This window comes from Lampris incognitus, chromosome 18, assembly GCF_029633865.1.
Source record: "Lampris incognitus isolate fLamInc1 chromosome 18, fLamInc1.hap2, whole genome shotgun sequence".
Taxonomy (NCBI): Eukaryota; Metazoa; Chordata; class Actinopteri; order Lampriformes; family Lampridae; genus Lampris; species Lampris incognitus.
This window is the reverse complement of record NC_079228.1, coordinates 9,919,169-9,946,034: the sequence shown is the minus strand read 5'-3', so window position 1 is coordinate 9,946,034 and position 26,866 is coordinate 9,919,169. Positions and strand designations below refer to the sequence as shown.

Below are 26,866 nucleotides of genomic sequence, written 5' to 3'. Positions count from 1 at the left end.
CGACCTGGGACGACCCCCCCAAGGTTGGACCACCCCGGACCTTCTTGCTGTGAGGCGACCGCGCCAACCACTGCGCCACCGTGCCGCCAGACTATTAAACGCCTTCCACAAAAAAAGAAAAAGAAGTGAAACGGAAAAGGAAACGTGAAAGAGAACAATTACAGCTGGATGAAAACGCCGCAGGCTTCAAACCAACCCGACCTCTGCAGGGCAGAATAACGGCGTCACACTGCCACGTGAAGATCAAAGGTCCTTTTAATCGGAGTCCATTATTCATTTGCACAGTGGTCTGCGACGAGTTGAGTTTTAAAGAGCTCAGTATCGTTAAAAAACAAACAAACACAAAAACCCCCCTCTTGCATTAATATCAGGTATAACTACTTAGAAAATGGCATTATGAAATACTTTAATTACAATTAAAATATTCTGTCAGCATTAGGAGATGTACAAGAGTCATTCAAATCTACATAATTCAGCAATACAGTTGAAGCCAACTATCGACCTCAATATACAAAATTACCTTAAAACAGTCAGCAGAACACAAACGTGCACTTTCCTGCCACAACCACTGAATTGTATTAAATAAGTTGCACGATTTCTCGGTTGCTTTTTATAAAGTCGAATCCAAACTCGTACTCAAGTTTTCTATACCCCCGAAACGTAAGGTGCCTCATTACAGTCTAATCCACGAATGACGTGCTCTAAGAATATAATTTACATATTCATCAAATATACAGTAAAATGCACAGGTTGGGGTATGTGGGGTGCAAATCGATACTCTTGATTTCAGTGGAAAAAACCTGGACAGTCGATTGCTGAGAAGCTGCGTCTGCGTTTTGAGGGCGCAGTGTTCAAAAACACACACCGTACCGTAAGCAAAGGTTCTCTCACATTACATCGGTACCGCGCCGCTGCAGAAACCTAACCTAAAACCACTGAAGCTATTACATCACATTACCAAGTAAGGCTGGCACCAGCTGGCTGGCACCCTCGACTGTATATTATATATATATATATTTGCAGTACCATACAATTATATATGGACAGGATGAGATAAAATAGGAATAATGATAATACTAATAATAATATGGTCTAAATCAGATTTCGTATTTAACTACTACTATGCATCTCCGTGTATGATCTTCCTGATCTCAAGTTAAAAAAATAAATTCTTTTGCAAGTGAAGGCAGGTAACGGCTTAGCAGGCATGGTTTCCCCTGGAAGGGCACAAACAAGACAGACAGGAGATGGAGAAGGTAGTGTACGAGCTGCCAAGCTCAGCCTGTTTAGAATTTTGCCCCTTTCACAACGTTCTTCGCCATTCCCCCTCCCGTTTCGTCACGCCGGCAGTATTTTCAGTGGAGCGTGGCATGGACTCCCCTTCTCACCTCTTAGTATTGGCACAGGGCACCTCCGACATGATGAGGTGAACTTACAGTGTTACACCATCTACTAACCCTCTCTCTCTCTACTCCCTGGTCGGTAGTCCTTATCTCAGCATTTCTGAGAAACAGCAGTGTTTAGACCATTTTGTGGCATCTTCTAATTTGGTTCCAGAGGCAGTCGTCAGTTCGATTTGCCCTACGCCGTAGTGGAGCAGCAGGCAGTCAGTAGTTGGGACGACTGGGCCTAATGTTCAGCCTATAGTCTTCAGTGTGTAGCATGATGCCAGTGGAGAGAGGAACAGTCATGTTCTCACACTGAAGTGGGGAGGAAGCATATCCCTCCTTACTGCAGACAAAACTCCACACTCCCCCGTCTGAGAGCTGGGCTTTCGCTTCATGGACAGCTATGGTCGGTGGAACCTGGACGAAAGAGAAAGAAAAGGTTGTGTTGTTAGTCTGGACACTGTCAACTTCAATGACCTACTGGTGGGTGGAAAAAAAAATGCCACTTTCTATTGGACAAGAAACTAAAATAACATGGCCAAGCTGAAAAGACACGTGGAACTTGGGAGTTTAGTTGAAAGCGGTCCACACAACAGAAATGAGTTATTGATGATTGGGCACATGAGACTGACCGGGTATAGATCCTGCTGTCTTCGTGCACCTCCATCTCTGAACTCTTGAACTCGTTGAGTTCCTTGCGGATAGCCGCCTGAAAGAGGACAGAAAAAAGCAGAACATATTAGGGGGTATCCATTTCTAAGCATCACAGGGAAAACAGAAGATGACTGGAATTTAGTCATTTATGTCAGGTTACATCTCGTGTTCAAGAGAAAAAACACACATTAACAAACCAGCATTTTCCTCTTTAATGGAAGAAATATACGGACTTGAAATTGCATATCTTACAGTCTCTAGACAATGATCACTAAAACCTGTTTTAATCTCAGAAAATTCATTCTTTTGAAGAGATCCCTTAATCCCCGAACCCTGGCTGGCTGAGGATATGTACATGCAAATTCCCTTCCTTGATTTTCTCCCAGCCTCATCGGACTGGTTAATTTGCTGGTTGAGACTCAACATAGCCATTAGGCAGCACATATATTGCATTCCTGGGATTCTTACATGGCACTGAATCTGCTTAGAATGCAAATCATGAGCACAACAGAAGGCGGTGTTGGAAAAGCATGAAGCTTGGGGCTTCTCTTGGTAAGAGGGTTTGAGCCCCAATGGGTGTTTTTTTTTGGGGGGGGGTATTTATTAGATAGCTACAGTGAAAGGCAGACAGGAAATAGGAGAGAGAGAGAGGGGTATGATATGCAACAAAGGTCGCCAGCTGGAATCAAACCGGCGATGGTTGCGACTAGGATTGTAATGATACTTCGCGAGACAGCAAATTCCCAATACAAATATGTGATGATTCAAGTCCATCCATCCATCCATTATCCAAGCCGCTTATCCCAATTGGGGTCACGGGGATGCTGGAGGCTATCCCAGCAGCCATTGGGTGGCAGGCAGGGAGACACCCTGAACAGGCCGCCAGTCCACTACAGGGCCCACACACACACACACATATTCACACCTAGGGACAATTTAGTACGGCTGATTCACCTGACCTACATGTCTTTGGACTATGGGAGGAAACCGGAGCACCCGGAGGAAACCCACGCAGACACGGGGACAACATGCAAACTCCCCCCAGAGGACGACCTGGGATGACCCCTAAGGTTGGACAACCTCGGGGTTCGAACCCAGGACCTTCTTGCTCTTAGGCGACCACGCTAACCACTGCGCCACCGTGCCGCCCCTAAAGGGCCCAAGCCGGATTCGAACCCAGGCAGCTGTGGTAAGGACTCAGCCTTAAGTGGTATGCGCTCTACCAGGTGAGCCACCGGGGCACCAGTATTGAGCCAACAGCCAAATTTCCGCCAAGCACAAAACACAAGATGAAGAAAAGCCTCTATTATTCCCCACCAGTAGATGAAGTTTGTCTAGTTTGTTGCAGTGTCGGTGAGATGAAAAATGAATCGTAACACGTTTTAAGCAGCAGAGGGCGCTAACTACTTTGGAGGTCGCTTCTTCGAGTCATCACATGGGCAACATGATCCAGAAAGGGCCTGTATGGGTGCAGGTCTTTGTTCCAACTGAGCAGTTACACATCCGATTCTACAAATCAAGGTCCTTAGCAAAGACTATTGGTTGACTAATAGACTCAGGTGTGTAACTGCTTGGTTGAAACAAAGACCTGCACCAGCATCGGCCCTTTCTGGATCATGTTGCCCTTCCCTGCACGGCAGTAACAGGAGAGACATTGTGAATGTCCAGCGATCTCAGCTCCTGCCTGAGAATGTAGAAATGCTGATAGTCCTTGAAGGAAAAAAAAAAATACAAACTAGGAACACAGACCAAGCCTTAGTTTGTTTATTTGTATTAATCATTTATTTATTTAGTAATCACTTATTTATTTATTTAGAAAGTAGTAGCAGATTTATTTATTCGGTTCGGGATTTGTTTTAAAATTCCCTTTCATTATTTTTTGTTATTTAAGACTAAAGATATTTTCAGTTTCACTTTTACAAAGAAAATTCAATATGCACTGTTTGCATAGTTTATACCCTACCTCAGAAATAAAAAAAAACATTCTTTAATTTGATAAAGAAAAGATTAGAGAAAATATGTTCTGTAGATTTTCGTCTGAAAAATAAAGGCATCTTTTTCAGTCGTTTGTCTTCAATCTCATTTTGTCAAACAAATTGTGAGAAAACAGTTCCGTGGACCCAGCGTCATGGATCATATGGAATCACTGCCTGACGCAGGTCCTTGCCTGGCGACGAGATGGAGGCCAAGGCGGGACGTAAGGTCACCTGCAAGAAGGGCTGTCTCCAGCGCTTCTTTGGGAGGCTGAGGGGAACTTTCGGCTCCTGCTGTTCCCCTGTTGACTAAGACCTGTCATGAAAGAGCCTTTCTCTCTTCACCCCTGCTACCCAACGGCCACCACAAGGAGGAAGAGTCTCTACTGAGTCAGGAGCAGTTAGTTAGTGTTTAATTGTAGTGTAAGTAATAGTGTTAGTTATAGGTAGTATTAGTAGTAGTGTTAGTAATAATATTTTCAATTTTATTAGTAAAACTTCTAATGTTAGGAGTGTCAGTAGTGTCAGTAGTAATCATTTCAATTGTAGTAGTTACAGTTTTAGTTTTAAGAGTTTTAGTGTTAGTAGTAATAGTATTAGTAGCAGTGTTAGTAGTGATAATTTCAATTGTAGTAATAGTTTTAGTGTTAGTAGTAATAGTATTAGTAGCGGTGTAGTAGTAATAATTTCAATTGTAGTAATAATTTTAGTGTTAGTAGTAATAGTATTAGTAGCAGTGTTAGTAGTGATAATTTCAATTGTAGTAATAGTTTTAGTGTTAGTAGTAATAGTATTAGTAGCGGTGTAGTAGTAATAATTTCAATTGTAGTAATAGTTTTAGTGTTAGTAGTAATAGTATTAGTAGCAGTGTTAGTAGTGATAATTTCAATTGTAGTAATAGTTTTAGTGTTAGTAGTAATAGTATTAGTAGCAGTGTTAGTAGTAATAATTTCAATTGTAGTAATAGTTTTAGTGTTGGTAGTAATAGTATTAGTAGCAGTGTTAGTAGTAATAATTTCAATTGTAGTAATAGTTTTAGTGTTGGTAGTAATAGTATTAGTAGCAGTGTTAGTAGTAATAATTTCAATTGTAGTAATAGTTTTAGTGTTAGTAGTAATAGTTTCAATTGGGCGGCACGGTGGCCCAGTGGTTAGTGCTGTTGCCTCACAGCACGAAGGTCCTGGGTTCGAACCCTGGGTTTGTCCAACCTTGGGGGTCATCCCAGGTTGTCCTCTGTGTGGAGTTTGCATGTTCTCCCCGTGTCTGCGGTGGGTTTTCTCCAGGTGCTCCGGTTTCCCCCACCATCAAAAAGACATGCATGTTAGGGTTAATACTCCTGTCTGTGCCCCTGAGCAAGGCATGGCAAGATGAACTGGAGTTGGTCCCCGGGGTGCTGCATGGTGGCTGCCCACTGCTGCTAGCTACACAGCTAGGATGCAGAGTGTAATTTCCCTACGGGGATCGATAAAGTATCTCAAAAATATCTCTCCCTAGTTGCGACCATGTGGTAGGCACTGTAACCAGTCGGCTATGGCGGCACCCCACCCCAGTGGGTCTTGCTGGTGAAAAGGAGATGTTACCAAGGCACTAAGTGTTTATGTGTGTGTCTGTGGTGGTCTCACCTTGTCAGCGGGTGTGAGCTTGGTCCAGGGCTTGTCTGCCCGGCGGTCGTAGTCATGAGCGTGGGTAGACTCTACATACTCGTGGAAACGCAGGATCTTGCGGGCTTGAAGCTCGGCCACCGTGGGCCTTTGAGACAACTGAGAGCAGAATGAGTTGAAATAGACTACGTGAGGTGTTTGGGGTAAAAACCTAATACAACATGAAAGCTAAGTGTGTCAGTGTTTTGTACTCCTATCCACTTTATTGCTAGAGCTTGGACTGTGTGTGTGTGTGTGTGTGTGTGTGTGGGACATCCTGACCTTTCTCGTGAGTCTCCGTTTGATCTCGGACCTCTCTAACCGCCGATCGGCTTCGTTTTTGGCTGCAGAAGGAAAGAGACATTCCTTGAGAGAGGGAAAAACACTGCGTCCAGTCAGGGAGACTTCACTCGAGTCTCCGCCCGCATGTCGAGGGAAAAGAAGCCTCCCTGCATAAGGGACTGCTTTGTTTTAAAATGGCTTTACACTGCTGTCTTAGCTCAGATGTTTGAGGACAAGCAGGCTAGAGCGGGACGGTATGCATAAACAATACGTAGCTGTGGGTGGGTCAAGGTGGGCCCAGGCCCACCTAGGCCCACCTAGGCCCACCAGGCCCACCTAGGCACTCAGAAGGCTTTCGTTTTTGCCGGATCATCCAGTGAATAGCAGTCAATTAATATTGTTTCAATTATCTGAATATCTACCACTACTACTACTTTTGGCTGCTCCTGTTAGGGGGCGCCACAGCGGATCATCTGTTTCCATCTCTTCCTGTCCTCTGCATCTTCCTCTGTCACACCAGCCACCTGCATGTCCTCCCTCACCACATCCATAAACCTCCTCTTTTCCTCTTCCCTGGCAGCTGCATATTCAGCATCCTTCTCCCAGTATACCCAGCATCTCTCCTCCACACATGTCCAAACCATCTCAGTCTGGCCTCTCTTGCTTTGTCCAACCTGAGCTGTCCCTCTAATATACTCGTCTCTAATCCTGTCCTTCTTCATCACTCCCAATGAAAATCTTATCATCTTCAACTCTGCCACCTCCAGCTCCACCTGCTATCTTTTTGTCAATTATCTGAATTTTCAATTTGAATTTGAATAACTTTCAATTATCTGAATATGCGACCAATAAAATATTTTAAAAAGTTGTGTTTCTTGCTTCTTGGCAAGTCAGATTTTTTGAGTGGCCGTGCATTTCGCAAATGTCAGATTGCGAGCAGCCCCTCCTCTTTCCCTCAGTGTACAGCCCATGCCATTGCCTTTTGCTTAAGTTTCTAAAAAAAAAAAAGACATCATGAGGAGCAGCAGGAAGAAACACCTAATCCTGCACCGGTTTCCCAAGAAGTGCCAAGTAACAACACATACATGGCTGCTAATTTCCCTGTCTGCAGCAGCATTTGACTCAACACTTTATTCCCTGACAACATCCACCCCTCCATGCCACAGCACTGCACCTGCAGCCATGCACTCAGAAAAGCAAAGTTTGTTTTTTCCTCCCCTGTTGTCCAATTACCCCATTCTTCTGAGCCGCCCTGGTCGCTGCTCCACCTCATCTGCCGAACTGGGGAGGGCTGCTGACTACCACATGCCTCCTCCAATACACGTGGCGTCGCCAGCCACTTCTTTTCACCTGACAGCGAGGAGTTTTGCCAGGGGGACGTAGAGCGTGGGAGGACCACACGATATTCCCCCCCGTTCCCCCAGGCATGCCCAGAGGCAGAGGGAGAGGAGGAAGGGTAGGGGTGTGGAGGTGAGAGTCAGAACTTTGAATATTGGCACTATGACTGGTAAAGGGAGACGGCTGGCTGATATGATGGAGAGAAGAAAGACAGATATACTATGTGTGCAAGAGACCAGGTGGAAGGGCAGTAAGGCCAGGAGCATCGGAGGGGGGTTCAAACTCTTCTACCATTGTGCGAATGGGGGGAGACTGGGGCAGGGGTAATTCTGAAGGCTGAATATGGAGCAGCCAGGGAAGAGGAAAAGAGGAAGGCCAAAGAGGAGGTTTATGGATGTGGTGAGGGAGGACATGCAGGTGGCTGGTGTGACAGAGGAAGATGCAGAGGAGAGGAAGAGATGGAAATGGATGATCTGCTGTGGCGCCCCCTAACGGGAGCAGCTAAAGGTAGTAGTAGTAGTAGTAGTAGTAGTAGTAGTAGGTCTTGGACGGGCTAGGCCCACCTGATTCTTTCTGTGTCCACCCACACTGTGATTTCTGCCTACGCTACAGGATAAAGTTCACAGATAAGACTTGAAAAGTAGGAAGAATACAGCTCTTCTACCCGACTGCATCGAAACGGTGATGAGTTAAATGTCCTGCTGTTTTGATATACTTTACTAAACTGAAACGTGATCTCGGCCATAATGCAAAGCGATGGTGGCTTATCATGGCTCAGTGACAGTGATGCAGACACACCTGAAGAGACATCCATCTGTTTCAGCGGTGCAACAACAGACCAATATCAACATTTGTCATTCTAGCTAGCTGGAGATGCAACGGAGCACGCAGTCCCTGTCACATCTGTCCCCGCTGACTGTTTTCTGAATGTGTTTTGGGTAATAGGCCTCGCACAAACCTCAGTCCTTCACAGATGGACATGTTTTTGATTCTCAGCACAGAAACTCATTTTATGAGATGTAGTTAAAGTCTGAACACCCTCTCAAACTAAGGATTAAGCTGCATATTTCTCATTTGTGATAAAGCTAGACTGTAGCACAAACTTTTTGCCATTTTTTTCAATATTTACTGTTAATGTTTTACTCATATGGTTCAAAATGGCCAAAGCCTCTTTTATGTTTAAATGCTTCATTTTTTATTTACTTTGGTGATTGATATTAGTATGAAAATCACTTTGCAGTCTGTTAAGTTTCAGTCATTGTCTTCAGTAAACTAAAATTATGGTCAAACAGAAATATCTAATCTAGCCACAAACAGCGATTCCGGGGTTCAAGCGAACAAATACTGTTAGAAGTTGAAAGCTTTAACAGTGTAATTAAAAAATATCCATCAAGTTTGATGAAGTATGGACAAACTGTCATTGATTTATGGCAAAATTTGTGCCAGGCCCATGAATGTGTTTGGAACTGGTGGCGCCCCCTGTTGAGCGATTTCAGTATAGTTTTACACACGTGGTTCCAACATTGTTATAAAACATGTGCTGTGAGTTTTGTAATGATTAGACAAACAATTTCTGACTTATAGTCTGATTTGTGTTATGCCACGCACCCCCCCCTTTTTTTTTTGCTTTTGTAGTGGTTGATTTGAATTAAACTTTCTGGGTATACAGACATATGTAAGTTTTGGGATGATTGGTAGTCGACTTTGATCTATGAATATGCTGGGTCACGCCCTTTTGAGGTCCACTGGTCAATATCTTGAAAACTAAACAGGATATTAACAAGCTTCATGCAAATTTCGATAAGCTTGGTCCGATAATGATCCACGGGAATTTTGAAACCAATTGGACCTATGGTTTAGGAGGAGATGTCAAAAGTGTGTTTTTCAATGGCGAAAAATCTATCCAGGCAGGACTGTAGTGGTTCTTGAGGCAGATTTGTAGTGAGGACGGATGGGTGGCTGTACCAAGCTTCGTGTAAATCCGATTAATGGCGTAGGAGTTCTGACTGACCTTTATTTACAGCTTAAATTAAAGTTAACCTTCCCTTTTTAACTTACTCCCTTACTTACTTACTTCCTCCCTTACTGCCTCTCCACCTGGTGTCTTGCACACACAGTATATCTACCTTCCTTCTCTCCATCATATCAGCCAGCTCTCTCCCTTTCCAGTCATAGTGCCAACATCCAAAGTTCCAACTCTCACCTCCACACTCCTACCCTTCCTCCTCTCCCGCTGCCTCTGGATATGTCTCCCCCCTCTCCTTCTCCTTTGTCCAACAGCAGCATAGTATCCACCGACACTCTGCTGGCCAAAAGTACCGGCGGCAGTTGTTGGTAACCCGGGCCTCAACTGATCCGGTATGGAAATCTGATTTATGATCCGTATATTTGATTTGCCAAAGGTTTTAAGCCGGATTCCCTTCCTGACGCAACCCTCCCCATTCCTCCGGGCTTGGGATCAGCACTAAGTTAAATAAAGTTAAAGGGAAGGTTTACTTTAATTAACCTTAATTTAACTTAATTAACCTCTTAATTCAACCTTAAATAGAGTTAAAGGGAAGGATTACAAGATGGTAGTTAGACCAGCTATGTTATATGGTGTGGAGACAGTGGCACTGATGAAAAGACAGGAGGTGGAGCTGGAGGTGGCGGAGTTGAAGATGCCAACACTTTCAGTGGGAGTGATGAAGGAGGACAGGATTAGGAACGAGTATATCAGAGAAACAGCTCAGGTTGGACGGTTTGGAGACAAAGCAAGAGAGGCAAGATTGAGATGGTTTGGACATGTGTGGAGGAGAGATGCTGGGTATATTGGGAGAAGGATGCTGAATATGGAGCTTCCAGGGAAGAGGAGAAGAGGAAGGCCAAAGAGGAGGTTTATGGATGTGGTGAGGGAGGACATGCAGGTGGCTGGTGTGACAGAGGAAGACGCAGAGGACAGGAAGAGATGGAAACCGATGAGTCGCTGTGGCGACTTCTAACAGGAGCAGCCGAAAGTTGTAGTGGATTTATTGCACGCCCCATCAGGCTGACTTGGGTCATAATTCTTGGGCAACACTTGCACACAACTTCCAATCAGTGATCTCAAAAATCTCATGTCTCCACCATTTACGATCTCATGGGAATTTGGGCAAACATTTCTGAAGAAGAAGAATAATGTACCAGCACAAAAACAATAGGGTCTCAGCCCTTCAGGCTTGAACCCCTAATGATATACCCCTTTTACACACACATATCTTTACCTTGAATAAGTAATGTGTTTTGATAACATTCATAAATCAAAATTGTATACTGACACACTTCAGTAATGTGTGCAAGACCGGCAAAAACAGTCTCGGGGCGGTATGCGAACACTCTGGAAAAGAACGCTGCGACTCTCACACTCCAGCCACGCCCACGACCTGGGCCTCGTGGGCGTAGCAGTATCAAGTAAAATGCCCGTGGATCTGCAGCATCTACACGCATATGTGAGAACCGAATCAGAACCTTGTCTGGCGGACAGGGCCTCCATGACACCGCCTACTCGAGTAATCGTTCAGACAGCCCGCCAAAGCTGGTCAACTTTGGAAAAAAATTGTCATTTTACTCATCCCGTATACTCGAAACATCAGCCACACGACGGTATGTTCACAAACTGCACGGTTTCCTTTGTTAATACTCATCTCCTCACAGACCACGCACGGCAGGTAAACGGTAAGCTTGAGACAGTAACGTTATTTAAATCTGACAATATACAGCTGTCAATAAAGCTCAGATCTGTTATTGGTGTCCGGCAGCTGTGTACGTATTAGGAGTTCCTGAGGCCAGGGAAAACAGCTGATGGACAGAGAAGTCAAATGAGTGGAGCACTCTGTTGACTTTAGCCAGGATGAGAAACACGAAAAGTTGTTGTTTTTTTTTTTTTGGCCCTGCTTTGCATATTAGTTGAAATGTGAATAAACAAACCTGAGTAAGGAAACTGAAAAATGGAAGGGAGTGAGGGAGCGGGTGGGCATGTACAGAAGGAAGAGTCTCACCTTGTAGGATGTTCCTCTGCTCCAGCTCTTCTGCTGTAGGTCTCTGGCTCAACCGTCTGAGAGAAAAAACACACAACACACTGCTCAGTGCTACAAGTTTGTCCCGATGATTAGGTTACACACAAGCTAGTGTACGGAGAATGAACCTCATCTGCATACGTGCACACACACCAGGACTATCACTGTAAATTCAATCATCAAAATTAAATTCGAAATTTGCATAACAACCAACTCGTGTTTAGAAAACAGACCGAGGAATTCAATCTTTGAAATAAATAGAAAAAGGGAATGGAAAAACCGTGGAAAGAATTACAAAGACTCGGATCACCCAGTTTACCGAGGAAGAAGGAATAGGGTTAAGAGATGTGAGAGAAGTATTTTGCATTTTTTCAGTCGTGCAACTTTTCTGAAAGATTACCGTCTCTGCTTATGCCTCGACGCCCATTTGTCCATACAAATGGAAAATCATGCTAGACAAGTCATTACTGGCCACTCCGATATTTAGCCGAATACTCCCCGAAGGAGGGGGAGTAGTGTAACGATGACGGATGACTAGACTCGCTAGCCCTTGGCTAACAGGTCAGACCTTTTAGTCGACTGGTTAGCGCAGTGGTGCAGGCGACCCGGGTTCGCATCCCGGTTGCGGTGGTTCCCGGCTGCCCCCTGAATTCGCTACACTGGTGTCAGAAGTGGGATGGTGAGACTTTGAGGCCATCGGAAGCGCATGCGCCCAGAGGCGTGAGGAAGCTGGTATGCTGAAGTGCGGGGACGCGCTTCCCGAAGGAGGAGGGCAGTGTAACGATCACGGATGAATAGACTCACTAGCCCTTGGCCAACGGGTCGGATCCTTCAGTTGACTGGTTAGTGCAGTCCCCGTGGTGCGGGAGACCTGGGTTTGCGTCCTGGCTGCCCCCTGAATTCGCTACATGAAGTTCGAGACATTTTTGACAGGCAAATTTGAACTTGCCTACATTTCTGTTCCAAATATCAAACAGGGCTTTTTGTTTAAGTGACAACTCTAACACACACACACACACACACACACACATACACACACACATAGCAGTGCCCTACACACACAGAGACTCCACATGTTGTTTACCGTGTGAGTGTGGTGCCGATCTTAGTCCTCAGTTCCAACCACTGTTCCTTGTTCTGCCAGCTCATGACATCTTGCTTCTCCTGATCTTCTCGCTCCTCTCGCTCCTGTCGCTCAAGCTTCAGGGCCAACGTGTCCTTTCTCTTCACACGGCTAGCCAGGCCACCTGTCACAAACAGTTCATGTTTGGTTTGCAGCATCTAGTGTCAAGACAATTCCTGGATTTGTTCAAATGGTAAAACAGCTAACATCCAGACATAAAGCAGCCGGCATGGCTGATGTGCTGTTACTGGAAATTAAAATGAGAAGAAAGAAATGTCCCTTTTGCTTCACTTAACCATCAGTGTTCACCTATAATCAGATTTTAGATGCAATCTCACGTAGAGATCACATATGCAAGCCACTTACTTGGAGGGCCCTCCTCATCCTCGTCTTCATCGTCATCTCTGTACAGGATGGGGCCATCAGAGTCTGTCTCCTCCTCGCTTTCCCCTGGTCCCCCGCCTTCAGGGATGACACTGACTCTGGGTTCTCCCACCATACCCCTGCGGCTGCGGGGCTCCAGCTCAGGCTGGCAGGGGAACCTTGGCTGGGGGTGCAGCTTCCTTAGCTCCTCTTCCATGTCAAAATCATCATCTTCAGGCCTAGGGAAACACAGCCATGAGACAAGCACTTACAGGAACTTGCTCAAACTTTGACAAAAGTTATTTCTTACTAAATTTAAGATGAATGTGGAACATCAATTAGGGATAAGTTGATGTTGAGAATATTTCACTTTCAAAGAAAGATTCACACATACAATTCTAAATCAAAAAGAATTACTATGTATGTTTGCAATGCATGTAAGGCATCCTTACAGTCTGAGGGGTTCGATGGTGATTGGGAGTGAGTATCGTGTCCCTCCCACTGCCTCAGCGAGGATTTCTGGTGGGGACTCAAACAGGAGAGAGTGGGCCCTCTGGGAACCATCTGGTTTGGGATGGGCTGGACCAGGGCTGGCAAGCGCTCTCTGGATGAGGATGTGCAGAGGAATGGCTGGAGGATGGCTGGGGGGCTCAGTGGTTGGACTGGGAGGATCACTTTTCACGACAGGTGGGGGGCTAGAGGAGGGGTTGGGCAGAGGGAGTGACTGAACCACGGGAGGGGATGAGGGAATGTGTGAGGGGGGTGGGGGTAGAGGCTCAGAGGAGGGTTGGTTGGCTGCTACCACTGTGTTGTCTTTGACAGCCTCAGCTGTTGGGGCGGCAGAGGCGGATGGGGCAGTGACCGAAGTGGGGTCAGAGGTGGGAGACTCTGGTGCCTGGTTGGGTGATGTCTCCACGGAATGCCTTTTAGTGACTGGGGTCATCCTTTTGGGTGGGGTTGGCGGAGAGCGCTTAGTGGGTGCTGGCACCACAATGATGCCACTGCCTGGATGAGAGAGGTCTGCTGTAAGTCAAACACAAAACACACACACACACACACACACAGTATAAATTTATATTTGTGATGAATAACACCAATGCAGACCATAATTAGGCAAATTAGATATTTAATTTAATGCACACTCAAACTTGCTGCAGTTTTTGAAATGATAAAGCTCTATATAATTTGGTGAATTGCATATTCAATCTGTAGATGTATGACTGTTAGGAGTTAAAATGAACAAAATCAAACTGAAAAGCAAATATGACAGGCAGTTTTAGTCAGGCAGCATGACGAACAGCCCTCTTGCTCAGCACCAGGTGCTGCGACAGTAGAGTGTGACTGACATGTAGAATTAAGCAACTCCCCCCCCCCCTTTATTAATAATAATCGATGGTGCAAAATAACTCGGCATCAGTCTTTGCTCTCTGAGAACGGTGTAGCCCCAGGGTATTCATTATTTCACAACCAAACCTTTTTTAATGGAAATTTCATGTAAGCAGCCATTTAAATTCAATGTTAGTAGGTTTCGCTGGAATTTGCCTCTGTTATAATCTAATGACATGCAAGGCTGTAGTGGAGGTGAAGGTGGAGTTAGTTACTTCACATGCTGTGAAGGTAGTAAAATGTATGTACCGCCGGATCACAGGCACTATGTGACAGAAAGAAAGATGCGGTGCCCCTCAGGGTACCTGAGCAGGTCTGGTCAGCTCTGTGGCGCATGTAGACAGGGAGGGAGGAGTAGGGGCCTAGCTCACCCTGCTGTTGCCAGCGGGTTCCGTAACCAGGGAGCCTGACCTTAGAGCCTCTGTTCACAGTAGAAGCTGGCAAAAACCAATGGAGATAACAGGGATGATTCGTGGTCTATCAGCACATCTGTGACATACCAGGCAGGGGAAGGAATACCCGAAAGTGTCTTTAATAGTTGCTAATAAAACAGTCTTTTCTGTTTCCTAGAAGACTCTGAGCTCTGTAAAGAACACCATACAATCAAAAAGAACAAAAACAGGCTACCAATCAAAGGACAAAAACAGGCTACCATTTGGCTTAAATCAGTTTGTTGGCAGAACTGCTTCCGCTTCCAGTGTGGGAAGATGGCGGCGTGAATTCACATTTGCGGCGGCCTCACCCTGTACTGTCCATGCAGTGTCTTTGTCCACGTCTAAGCTTTTTCTTCGTTTGATGGTTGGGAGAGCCGGTGCTGGATCGGCTGGGAGGGCTTGGTCTGCTGCATCCTGTGGGCCCAGGGACCACGGCCCTGCCTGGATCTGCACCCGAGGAGGAAACACCAAGGGCGGTCTGACAGGACGCAGAAGCGGGGCAGGCTAAGCTAACTGCTAGCCCATGCAGACCGGCATTTCCGACAACACCAAGGGTGGTCTGGTGGCGGCCTCACCTGGCGTTAACTGTGGTGTTTTTGGTGTCGTCGTGAGGAGTGCGGGGAAGTGTGATGAGGGTGTCTGGCTGAGAGAGCTGGCGCTGGATCAGCTGGGAGAGCTTAGTCTGCTTCGTCCGGTGGGCCCTGGGACCACAGCCCCTGTCTGGAGTTGTGCCTGAGGAGGAAACGCCGAGGGCGTTCTGACAGGACGCAGAAGCGTGGCAGGCTAAGCTAACTACCGGCAGTTCCGACAGTCATCCTGCCTGAAGTTTGTTCCCTTGTACAGTGATTTTTTTTTGTTTAGTTTGGATATATGTATTAGTTTGGATATGTGTGTTTTTGTAGTTCTTGAAGTTTTTGGATGTGTTTGTGTCTTTGTGTTGCACTGCTGTGGGCTGGGGGAAACACAATTGACAGATAAAGTGTTCTTCTGTGTTGCTGAAAACAACTTAAGCAACATGAATCAATTGTAGAACAAGAGATATAACCTTATTCAGCTTGGTTGGTAATTTAGTTTCATCTGATCCAGACCTGTAAAACCACATGGACTACACTTGGACTGCAAAGAACCACCAATCCTATGAAACAGTTGTGACCTTTCGCACTAACTTATTTCCAGTGTCTTTTTCAGCTCCCTACACATAGAAACCATGTCTCAAACTCGACTCTAACCCCGAACCCGTTTGCAATCATTTTCATCCCTAACTTTGTCAACTGTAAAATTAGCACCTTCTAGGCTATTTCACCCTGAAATAAAATCACTTCAAAAGCTGGAATGCTATATGTTAACATGAGGCTTAGTGCTGACACTGTAAAGTAATAAAAGTGCATGCGTGTCCATGTGTACCCAAGCAGTCTCAGGAGACCGATGCACAGTCTGGAAAATCAAAGCCGTATTCACTGTCTTGTGTCAAACTAAGGCAAAATTGTTAGGATAAGTTGAGCTATTACATATTTAAGAAGTGGTAGATTGTATCTCTGCACGTGGCTCTTCATGTGTGAACCAAATTGGAATACCTTATTTATGAGAGGAGAGAATTAAAAAAAGGTAGATTGCATGGCAGATACTGCATGATTTGAGGAGAGAGTATTGGAATGGGGGTTTAAACAAGGGCAGTCAGGGCAAGCTGGGACAAAGGACACGATGCTGCGGTGGCTCTCAATCTGTGAGGAGTGCTAGCATTGCATAAAAGCGGTAAAGACAAGCCCGAGCCTGTACTCTCTCCAGAGAGTGGTTTCACACACTGAAGCTGAACACAACCGTTGGATTGGAAAATAGACTGCATAACAAAGGGCTGTGACTTGACTGCAAGAACTGATTCCCTGGGATACTCATAATGATAACTTATTAAAACAGCACGATATACATGGTTTTATTAAATACAACACTAAAAGTGAGCCACATTAATAACAGTAAAGGATAGCAGGTAAAGGACTTTTTGGGATTTTATGGCAAAAGTATTGTCGATTTTGTAGTGGTAGTTTACAGTTCATATTTTCCCCCCATAGCTTAAGTATCTTTAAGACATCACAGAAAGTTGAATCAGTTCATCTGAATGCAACGTTTATTGGGAGAAACGTTTCATCACTCATCTAAGTACCTGAGAACGTCTTCAGTCTCGGCTGACTGCAGGTATCCCACCCTTATGAACAGCAGAACTGCATCACAACCCAAAACAATGCTCGGTTTCATATGTAAATTACCATGACCATTAACTGGAGTGACAATGGCCATGTGTACTATTCACAGGGGATTGGGGAATAGCTGCAATCACAGCATTGTAAGATGGTGACAGATGTAATAATGGTCTACATTTATATAGTGCTTTATCTTGCTCGTTGCAAGAGGTAGACAATAGATGTTAGGAGGAAAGAATTACAAATAACCATCATGCTTTGCTGCTGACTGTCAGACAATCTTGAGGGCTACACAATTCCATGGGTGTGTACGCACAAATAGAAACGATTGATACATGAGGCCCCTGTTCTAACGCTGTTAGCTCTTCTGTGTTGTGCCATCCTCTTGGCAAACATCTCTTTGGTTTCCCCAATGTAAAAGTCATGGCAGTCCTCCCAGCAATTGACAGCATACACTATATTGCTCCGTTTGTGCCAGGGGAACCTATTCTTGAGGTGGACCAATTTCTGGTGCAGCGGGTTTGGGGTTTGAAAGCAACTGAGACACGGTGTTTGGAAAATATGTGTCTCAACTGTTGCGAAACTCCTGCCAAATAAGGAATCACCACTTGTTTACGCTTAGGCAGCTGTTGTCCTTCTCTCTTCAATCGGCCGGTGCACTGTTTGGGTGTCTTTCTGGCTTTGACAAATGCCCAGTTAAAATAACCATACTCAATCCAAGATAACACACTTAATTCAAGATCAGAGGACAAGCTCTGATCTTGAACATAGGATACTGCAGTTGGTTGGTAAGTGATTTGAAACTTGTTTTGAGTTTTCATTTGGCTTTAGGCCGTTATCAGGCTTTGTTGGGCTGAGCGCTTGCTAGTTTCACTCTCTGAGCTTCAGTAAGTGGGTCAGCTGATGTGGGTCACACCTCTATTGCTTCCTTTGTTGTGAAAATCACACGGGGATGGGATTTTTACGAAAAGCTTATATGAGATTGAACTATACCCAGCAGAACAAGCTCTGATACTGAACATAGGAGATTGCAGTTGGTTGGTAAGTGATTTGAAACTTGTTTTGATATGGATTTAGGTCTTTATCAGGCTTTGTTGGGCTGAGCACTTGCTAAGTTTCAATCTCTGAGCTTCAATTGGTGGGACAGCTGACATGGGTCGCGCCCTCTGTTGCTTCCTTCGTTGTGAAAATCCAATTGGGCGGGTTCAACTGTGGTACTTCCTGGTGTTTAAACACAGCTTTGCTGTAGCGTCAGCGGAAGTGTCAGCCCTCACGGTTTTAAGACTGAATTGGGCAAAGACCTGCGAGTCTATCTGTGCGAGTCCACCGCTGCTGCACATTACTCCATGGATCCACCACTCGCGGGGATGAACATTGGGGTAGGGTGCAACGCAGGCTGGGCAAAGGCGGGGACTGGGCGTGCCGAATTCCGGCATTGCAGACTGGTCCTCAGTCTTTATTTCTTGTTTTTACAGATTGCCGATTCCGTGGCTGTGATCAGTTCCGCTAGCGGGATTTGCCTCGGCATGACAGCAAAATTCAGTTCCTTAGCAAGGATGTATTTCTCCGCCTAGGTGAGTTGTCTGTCGAACAGATCCTTCACCCACTTGTCAACATCACCGGCATGTGTCTGGCGTCTGTCTTTGTCTGCTGCTGAGGGCACTGTCCATTGTCTGCCTATGTCTCTGGCTTGCAGCAAGGAGGTCGAACTTCTTTTTCTACCTGGTTTTTGACTTTTCATGTTGTACTAGACGAGCCCTCTACATGAACTCAATCACACGTTGGAGGGTGGTCTCATCTAGAAGTGACGTAAGTCTCTGTTGGATCTGCTCCTTTTTGACTTTCAAAACGTCGACAGTAAAATTAGCTCGTCTTACCCATTCGTTCAACAGCTGGCTCTGAGCCTTCTGGAAGAACTTGCTTGCTTGGTGGCTCTTGACCAAAGATTTGATTTGCAGGCTCTTAGGCGTAATCCAGCTTTGTCTTGACCTGAGGCTGAATCTCAGGTGGTTCCTGTAGTCTGCCATCTTAGGCGCCGTTTGCTTGTACTCATGTACAAGTTTAAGGCAATCCTAGCTGAAACGAGTCAAAATATCTTGATGCATGTTCAATAATCCAGGTAAGGAAATCACATAAAGTTGAATCAGTTCATCTGCACACAAAGTTTATAAACGTTGCGTGCAGATGAACTGATTCAACTTTATGTGATTTCCTTACCTGGATTATTGAGCATGCATCAAGACACTCTTGAAACTCTTCTCTACCCACTTCACCCTGCCTGTACTCTCTTCTTCATCTTTAAGACATGTTTATGTATCCTCCTTCTTCTTCTGTCGGGTTGTTCCCTGTTTTTCAGGGGTCGCCACAGCGGAATTTTTAGTTTCCATCGGTACCCTGTGAGGGCACAGCACCAATGGTGGCCGTTGTTATCCCGGGCCTCGACCGATCCGGTATGGTCTTGTCAAGCCGCATACTGATTTTACAAATTTTACAAACCCCAATTCCAATGAAGTTGGGATGTTGCGTAAAACGTAAATAAAAACAGAACACAATTACTTGCAAATCCTTTTCGACCTATATTCAATTGAATACACTACAAAGACAAGATTTTTATTGTTCAAACTGATAAACTTTATTGTTTTTTCTGCAAATATTCACTCATTTTGAATTTGATGCCTGCAACACGTTCCAAAAAAGCTGGGACAGGGATATGTTCACCACTGTGTTACATCACCTTTCCTTTTAACAACACTCAATAAGCATTTGGGAACTGAGGACAGTAATTGTTAAAGCTTTGTAGGCGGAATTCTTTCCCATTCTTGCTTGACGTACGACTTCAGTTGCTCAACAGTCCGGGGTCTCCGTTGTCGTATTTTGCGCTTCATAATGCGCCACACATTTTCAATGGGAGACAGGTCTGGACTACAGGCAGGCCAGTCTAGTACCCGCACTCTTTTACTACGAAGCCACGCTGTTGTAACGCTGAAATAAGCAGGGACGTCCCTGAAAAAGACGTCACTTGGATGGCAGCACATGTTGCTCCTAAACCTGTATGTACCTTTCAGCATTAATGGTGCCTTCACAGATGTGCAAGTTACCCATGCCATGGGCACTAACACACCCCCATACCATCAAAGATGCTGGCTTTTGAACTGTGCGCTGATAACAATCTGGATGGTCCTTTTCCTCTTTAGCCCGGAGGACACGACGTCCATAATTTCCAAAAACAATTTAAAATGTGGACTCGTCAGACCACAGCACACTTCTCCACTTTGCGCCAGTCCATCTCAGATGAGCTCGGGCCCAGAGAAGCCAGCGGCATTTCTGGGTGTTGTTGATATATGGCTTTCGCTTTGCATGGTAGAGTTTTAACTTGCACTTGTAGATGTAGCGACAAACTTGTGTTAACTGACGATGGTTTTCCCAAGTGCTCCTGAGCCCACGTGGTAATATCCTTTACAGAATGATGTCGGTTTTTAATGCAGTGCCGCCTGAGGGATCGAAGGTCACGGGCATTCAATGTTGGTTTTCGGCCTTGCCGCTTACGTGCAGAGATTTCTCCGGATTATCTGAATCTTTTGATGATCTTATGGACTGTAGATGATGAAATCCCTACATTTCTTGCAGTTGTACGTTGAGAAACAGTCTTAAACTGTTGGACTGTTTGCTCACGCAGTTGTTCACAAAATGGTGAACCTCGCCCCATCCTTGCTTGTGAACGACTGAGCCTTTCGGGGATGCTCCTTTTATACCCAATCATGACACTCGCTTGTTTCCAATTAACGTGTTCACCTGTGGAATGTTCCAAACAGGTGTTTTTTGAGCATTCCTCAACTTTCCCAGTCTTGTGTTGCCCCTGTCCCAGCTTCTTTGGAACATGTTGCAGGCAACAAATTCAAAATGAGTAATATTTGCAAAAAACAATAAAGTTTATCAGTTTGAACATTACATATCTTGTCTTTGTAGTGTATTCAATTGAATATAGGTCGAAAAGGATTAGCAAATCATTGTATTCTGTTTTTATTCACGTTTTACACAACGTCCCAACTTCATTGGAATGGGGGTTTGTACGTTGGATTCCCTTCCTGACACAACCACTAACACTATGGATGAGGGCACAGGTAAAGCGCTGAATGCCATCCCAGTATTCATGGACTTGCGCCAATGCCTGTCGCCAGGTTTATGTATTCTACAGCATATAATGTTTTAAAACAAAACAACAAATATCATTAAACACAAATGTTTTTTGCAGCAGGGAACCTATGATTCTAACGTGGATCAGCTTATCTGATTGGGGTTTTAAAGCAAGACTTATTGGTCTTGATGCGCACTGGACTGATTTAGGAAATTGCAGGAAACAAGTCTGCATATAATTTACGAAAGTTTTTGAAATAATAATGTAGTTGGGAGCATTTTCTTTTGTTAAGACTGACATGTGCACACAGTCACTGATTATCATGTTCAACCTCCTTCCATTAAAGTTATCTCATTTACTTGCCAATACTCACAACTGACTCTTCTCTCACATCTGAAATTATGAATGCTTACAAACCCTGCATGCTTATTAGGTACCTCAGGACTTTGTTTCCTAAAAGCTTTCTGTTTCATTGACGAAGCATCTGCTCTTTACCGCTGATGCTGATAAGCTCATTTGTTACTATAGCAACAATGACCAGGTGTGAATAAGGGACGAAGTACAACATTTGAGAAAGGAGAAAATTATTAAACAAATGTCATAAAACTAAAATATCGAATTTTGGTCACAAAAGTAATGCCTACCTTACCCCTCCAAACTTTACCACAACTTATGAAATACCATTCAATAACAGCAATGTTGTGCACAAACCCAATATGTAGGTAGTACATTTGAGCCCATTTTATGAGAGCTGATGTACTGCAATGTATATTCACGGAAAATTTACTTAGAGACAAATCTATTGAAAAGACTAAATGCACATCACCGCCAGGCAATTCTCCCCATCTCCGGTGCTCAGACTTGACGACAACCCACCCCTTTTTTCGCCAACTGGGAGAAGGGAAAATATAAGAGGCACTGCCTGCATATCTGCCCTTCTCCAGTTCTTGGTCTTGGGCGAAAAACCAGCTGAGGAACTAGCACTCAGTTGGTTTTTAAAACAGGTTCTTCAAAGGTTTTGAATCACCACAACCACGAGAGGTCTTCGATCATAAAGTAATAACTGTGCACAAAACGTATTAGGCTGACAGGCCTGGTAGTATGAGAGATTATCAGTGGCCAGGTACACACACACATGCACAGAAAAACCAAAGTTTCCCCTGCCATTACAAGACTTCTGCGCAGCGCCCATGTCGGTTGAATGAGAAATATAGAAAAAAATAAATTTTTAATATGCAGCGCTCAAGGTAAAAAATCTACCTGATAAAAACAGTTTGCCTCAGTTTGTGGATTGTTTAGCCTCATAGGTGGACCCTTGCACGGATGCGACCAAGAGTCATATGAATTTGCACTTTCCAAAAAGTTATGGTTTGCTATGCGACCACTTTGGTTTAACCTGAATCCTGTCTTTATTTTCATGATATAATAAAGCTGGGTAAACCGTTTACACTCACAAAGGCGCGACTCACATCTAACTCTGACTCAGATCGGGAAGCAACAAAAATAGGCAAAAATTCCTGTTTTCTTTTCTTTCTTTTTTTGGGGGGGGAGGGGGGTTCTCCCTTTTTCTATCCAATTGTATCCAGCCAATTACCCCACTCTTCCGAGCTGTCCCAATCACTGCTCCAGCCCCTCTGCTGATTCAGGGAGGGCTGCAGACTACCACATGTCTCATTCTGATACATGTGGAGTCGCCAGCCACTTCTTTTCACCTGACAGTGAGGAGTTTCGCCAGGGGGACGTAGCGCATGGGAGGATCACGCCATTCGTCCCAGTTCCCCCTCCCCCCCGGTCAGGCACACCAACCGACCAGAGGAGACACTAATGCAACAACCAGGACACACACCCAAATCTGGCTTTCCACCCGCATACACGGCCAATTGTGTCTGTAGGGACGCCCGACCAAGCCGGAGGTAACATGGGGATTCGAACCGGCGATCCCCGTGTTGGTAGGCAACGGAATAGACCGCTACGCTACCCGAACGCCCAACAATTCCTGTTTTGACTGCAACCTTGAGGAAGTTGTTCCTTTAAATTTTCTGGATTACCAAAATTCTTTTAATAACTTTTGACCATGTCACTGCCCGATCCAAGTCAACCGTATGTGAGTCAGCTGACTTAGACCGGGCAACGACAGAGCAGCGTTGGTCAAGCAAGGTAGAGAGTGAATGAAGAGAGGGAGCGGCGGCAGCGAGAACAAATGTTTTTCAAAGGTCGCCGCAACCACGAGAGGTTCTTGATCATACAGTCATAACTGTGCACAAGAAAGTTTAGGCTGATAGGTCCAGTAGTATGCGAGATTAGCCGCAAACACACACACACACAAAACATATCAACAGCAGTGTGCAGGGAACTCACCAAGCAGGTTGCTGTTGCGGCTGCTGGGTTTTGGTGGCGGGACAGGAGGCTGCCTGGCGTGGGGGGGGATGGGGGGTGGCGTGTCTGAGTCAGGCGAGGAGGGAGCAGCAGGGATGGAGCGTGGAGGGTCGTCACTGATTAGGGAGACTGTCCTGGGGGGTTTGGCCACTGCTATGGCAGCGGAAGATGTGGAGGAAGAAGAAGAGGAGGAGGAGGAGGGGGTTGAAGTCCCTCTAGGCTCAGAGGAAGGGGCTGTCTGCCACTTGGGAGGAAGCAGAGCCTGTCTGGTGGGTGGAGGCTCCCTCAGAGAGTCTTGTGTTGCTTCAGGGTCACGACTGAGGTCAGAGGCAAAGCGGACACCGGTGGACTCTATGGCAAAGGCACATTTATGAACAAGCATTTTACACAAAAGGAGATGTCACGAATAACAACTTATTCTCATGAAGCGTGAAACACAAACACTTGTTAATTACATAAAATGTTAATTACATAAAACAATGACGGCTAAGTTCAGCTGTTACTCAGCCTTGGAAATTAAGCAGCTCTCCGAGAGCTTAATCACGGGGAAAAGCAAACTGCTCGGTGCTGGATCCATGCTCCATAATTCACATAAGGGGGATCAGACTATTTAAAGGCCACACACAGCCCACAGAGAAAAACTAGAAGCATACAGGCCCAAGAAGAAGAACATCTTTCATCATAGGTTTCCATCTCCATACATCATCATTTTGTCACTTCATTTTTCATCTTATTGGATGAAAAACGCTTTCTTGCTGACAGGAAAGCATTCAAAATACACCTGAGACACCCCGAGAACTCTTTAGTCAATAAATGCAAGCGGGTAACCTATAACAGTTTTTTTCCCCCCGCCCTTTTTTCTCCTCAATTGAACTTGGCCGATTACCCCATTCTTCCGAGTCGTCCCGGTCGCTGCTCCACCCCATCTACCGATCCGGGGAGGGCTGCAGACTACCACATGCCTCCTCCAATACATGTGGAGTCGCCAGCTACTTCTGTTCACCTGACAGTGAGGAGTTTTGCTAGGGGGATGTAGCTCGTGGGAGGATCACGCTATTCCCCTCCAGGTCCCCCTCCCTGACGAACAGGTGCCCCGACAGACCAGAGGAGGCGCTAGTGCAGCGACCAGGACACATGCTCACATCCGGCTAACCCCCCGCAGACACGGCCGATTGTGTTTGTAGGGACGCCCGACCAAGCTGGAAGTAACACGGGGTTTTGAACCGGTGAGCCTCGTGTTGGTAGGCGACAGCACAGACTGCTAGGCTACCTAGACGCTTGTAACCCATCATAGTTAAACTTCCACTGACTGTGTTCACCAAAGAAGAGGTTGCATTGGCAGAAACTGGGACACGAGCATTTTGCACTACTTTTAAGTACATACAAATTCTACAGACTACAATTATCCGTAATTCATGTTTGTGACATGGGTGTAATGGTATTATTGCTACAATGACACATACTTTTACAAACAACTTGGGGCGGTGTATTGGCGGAGGTGGTTAATGCTGTTGCTGCATGGCAAGAGGGTGTGTTAACTCTAGTTACTTCAGTTTATACATTCACTATCCCTCTTTTCTTCTACAGTGCACTGCTCAAACACATGGACCGTCTTTTCCTTCTAATTACATCATAAATTAAGCCAAAGCAGCGATCTCTATGCTGGCAGGCAACAGAATAGACCGCCACGCCACCCGGACACCCCATGGGTGCAAATTCAAAATGCATTTTGGTAAAAAATGAGTTTGAAGGTGAATGTCAACGACAAAGACTCTTGTTCGTTTTAACTGTGATGAGCATCATCTAAACCCCTTACTTATGAGCACAACACCGTTGCTTAGTGGAAATCTGGATTTAAATAAATGGGGATCATACTGTTGGAGCGACTGCAAGGTTTCTGACTCAAGCCCTAAGCCCCTGGCAAAAAAGCGAAAATTTGCTGGTGGATTGGTGACAATTTGATGAGTCAGCCATGCATTCTCACGTCAGTTTCATTTCAAAGTTTGCACTGCGGGAGTGATGCAACTATGTTGGTGGTTGTAGGTCTCAAGTTACTCCTTTAAGTGAGCTGGTAGACTTGAACCTGAGAGAGGGGTCTTACCTGCGCGTCCTCTGAACTCCTCCACTGGGGTGTACCTGGGCAGGGTGCTCCTGCGGTCAGCCTCCGAGACTGGGCGTGTCCTTCTATGGTCCTCCGAGGAACTCTTCTGTAGACTGTGCCTCAGGTCCATCTCTGAAACAGGCCTGACTGGCAGTCGTGGGTCGTCCACAGAGCGCTGCCAGTCTGGTTTCTCTTGCCGCTCCTCCTCCCTTCTCTGGCGTTCCTCTCGTCGATTTCTCTCATTTCTCCTGTCCCGCTCATCCCGTCTGTCCCGCTCCTCTTTCTTCTCACCTCTGTCCTCTTTCCTGTCCCGCTCCTCTCTTCTCTCCCGCTCCTCTCTCTTCTCATCTCTCTCGCCTCTTCCATCCCTCCTTTCTTTATCCTCTCTCTCTCTATCATCTCTTCTGTCATCTCTATTCTCTTTTCTCTCTCTGTCTACCCTGTCCCTTTCTTCTCGTTTATCATCTTTCTCTCCTCGATTTTCTCTTCTTTCTCTGTCCTCTCTCCCCCCTCTGTCGTCTCTCCTCTCTCTATCATCTCTCTTCTCTCTGTCATCTCTTCCCCCTCTTTCATCTCTCCCCCCTCTATCGTCACGTTCTCTCTTTTCCCTATCTTCTCTGTCTGTCCTATCATCTCTCCGTTCTTGCCTTTCTCTCTCCTCTTTCCGTTCTGCTCCTGCCCTCTCTCTTTCCCTGTCCTCTCGCCGTTCCCTTCTTTCTATGGCCTCTCGGTCATCCCTTCTCCCTCTGTCCTCCCTGTCATTGTGCTGCTCCCTCCTCTCATCTCGGCGGTGCCTACCCTCCTCTTGGGCAGATCCTCTGGTTAGAGAGCTTACTTTCCTGTCCACATCTGATGGCAGACGGCTGCGCCTATCTGCCTCCACGGCGAGACGGGCATGAGAGTCCACATCCAGGGGTGCCCGGTTGCTGCGGGAGATGTCAGACGGTATCCTGCTCCGACGTTCCGTGTCAGAGGGAATACTACCCCTGTGGTCCTCTCCCTGGGGGCGCCAAGTGGGATTAAATCTGATGTCAGAGTCCCCCCGGGTGACCTGTGTCTTTGATTCTGGCCCTTTGTCAGCGTCCGTGAATACTGGATGCCCATTTTTCAAGGGCAGAGCTCTGGAGTGGTTCGCATCGTTGGTCTCTGTCCCACAAGGAAACAACCAGTGAGTTAGACAGTCACCAGAGTCAGGGAGAAGTGCATAGAGCTAGAAAATGGGGGGAAGCTCGGTGGTGGTGGTGGTGGAGGGGGCAGGGTTATAAGGAACATGTACGAAAGTATAGCCGAGTAACCAAACCTAATTAGGGCAGGTGCTGAATAAAAGAATGTATAGCAGGTGAGAAAGTTATTTGCACACCAGAATAAGGCCTCCCTCATTTCATTAAGCAACATTTTGACCAGTATGCTGGAAGGAAGGTGTCAACACTAGTGGCAGTTGAAT

General features: G+C 45.7%; 1 protein-coding gene across 4 annotated transcripts in view; it reads right to left on the bottom strand.

Moving 5' to 3' along the window:
• Positions 1 to 258: 258 nt before the first annotated feature.
• The window catches only part of phactr4a (phosphatase and actin regulator 4a), a 53,521-nt gene continuing 26,913 nt past the window's right edge, over positions 259 to 26,866 (bottom strand). For 2 of the 4 annotated variants that reach the window (XM_056298146.1, XM_056298145.1), the window contains 11 exons: positions 25,423 to 26,568; positions 23,304 to 23,672; positions 14,487 to 14,618; positions 13,248 to 13,818; positions 12,799 to 13,034; positions 12,394 to 12,556; positions 11,292 to 11,347; positions 5,938 to 5,999; positions 5,638 to 5,775; positions 2,021 to 2,097; positions 259 to 1,805 (listed from right to left, as the gene is read on the bottom strand). In XM_056298146.1, the coding sequence (XP_056154121.1) occupies positions 1,790 to 1,805; positions 2,021 to 2,097; positions 5,638 to 5,775; positions 5,938 to 5,999; positions 11,292 to 11,347; positions 12,394 to 12,556; positions 12,799 to 13,034; positions 13,248 to 13,818; positions 14,487 to 14,618; positions 23,304 to 23,672; positions 25,423 to 26,568 (2,966 nt within the window). In that variant the 3' untranslated portion in view covers positions 259 to 1,789. The remainder of the gene's footprint in view (positions 1,806 to 2,020; positions 2,098 to 5,637; positions 5,776 to 5,937; positions 6,000 to 11,291; positions 11,348 to 12,393; positions 12,557 to 12,798; positions 13,035 to 13,247; positions 13,819 to 14,486; positions 14,619 to 23,303; positions 23,673 to 25,422; positions 26,569 to 26,866) is intronic. The other 2 variants (XM_056298147.1, XM_056298148.1) reach the window with 2 other exon arrangements.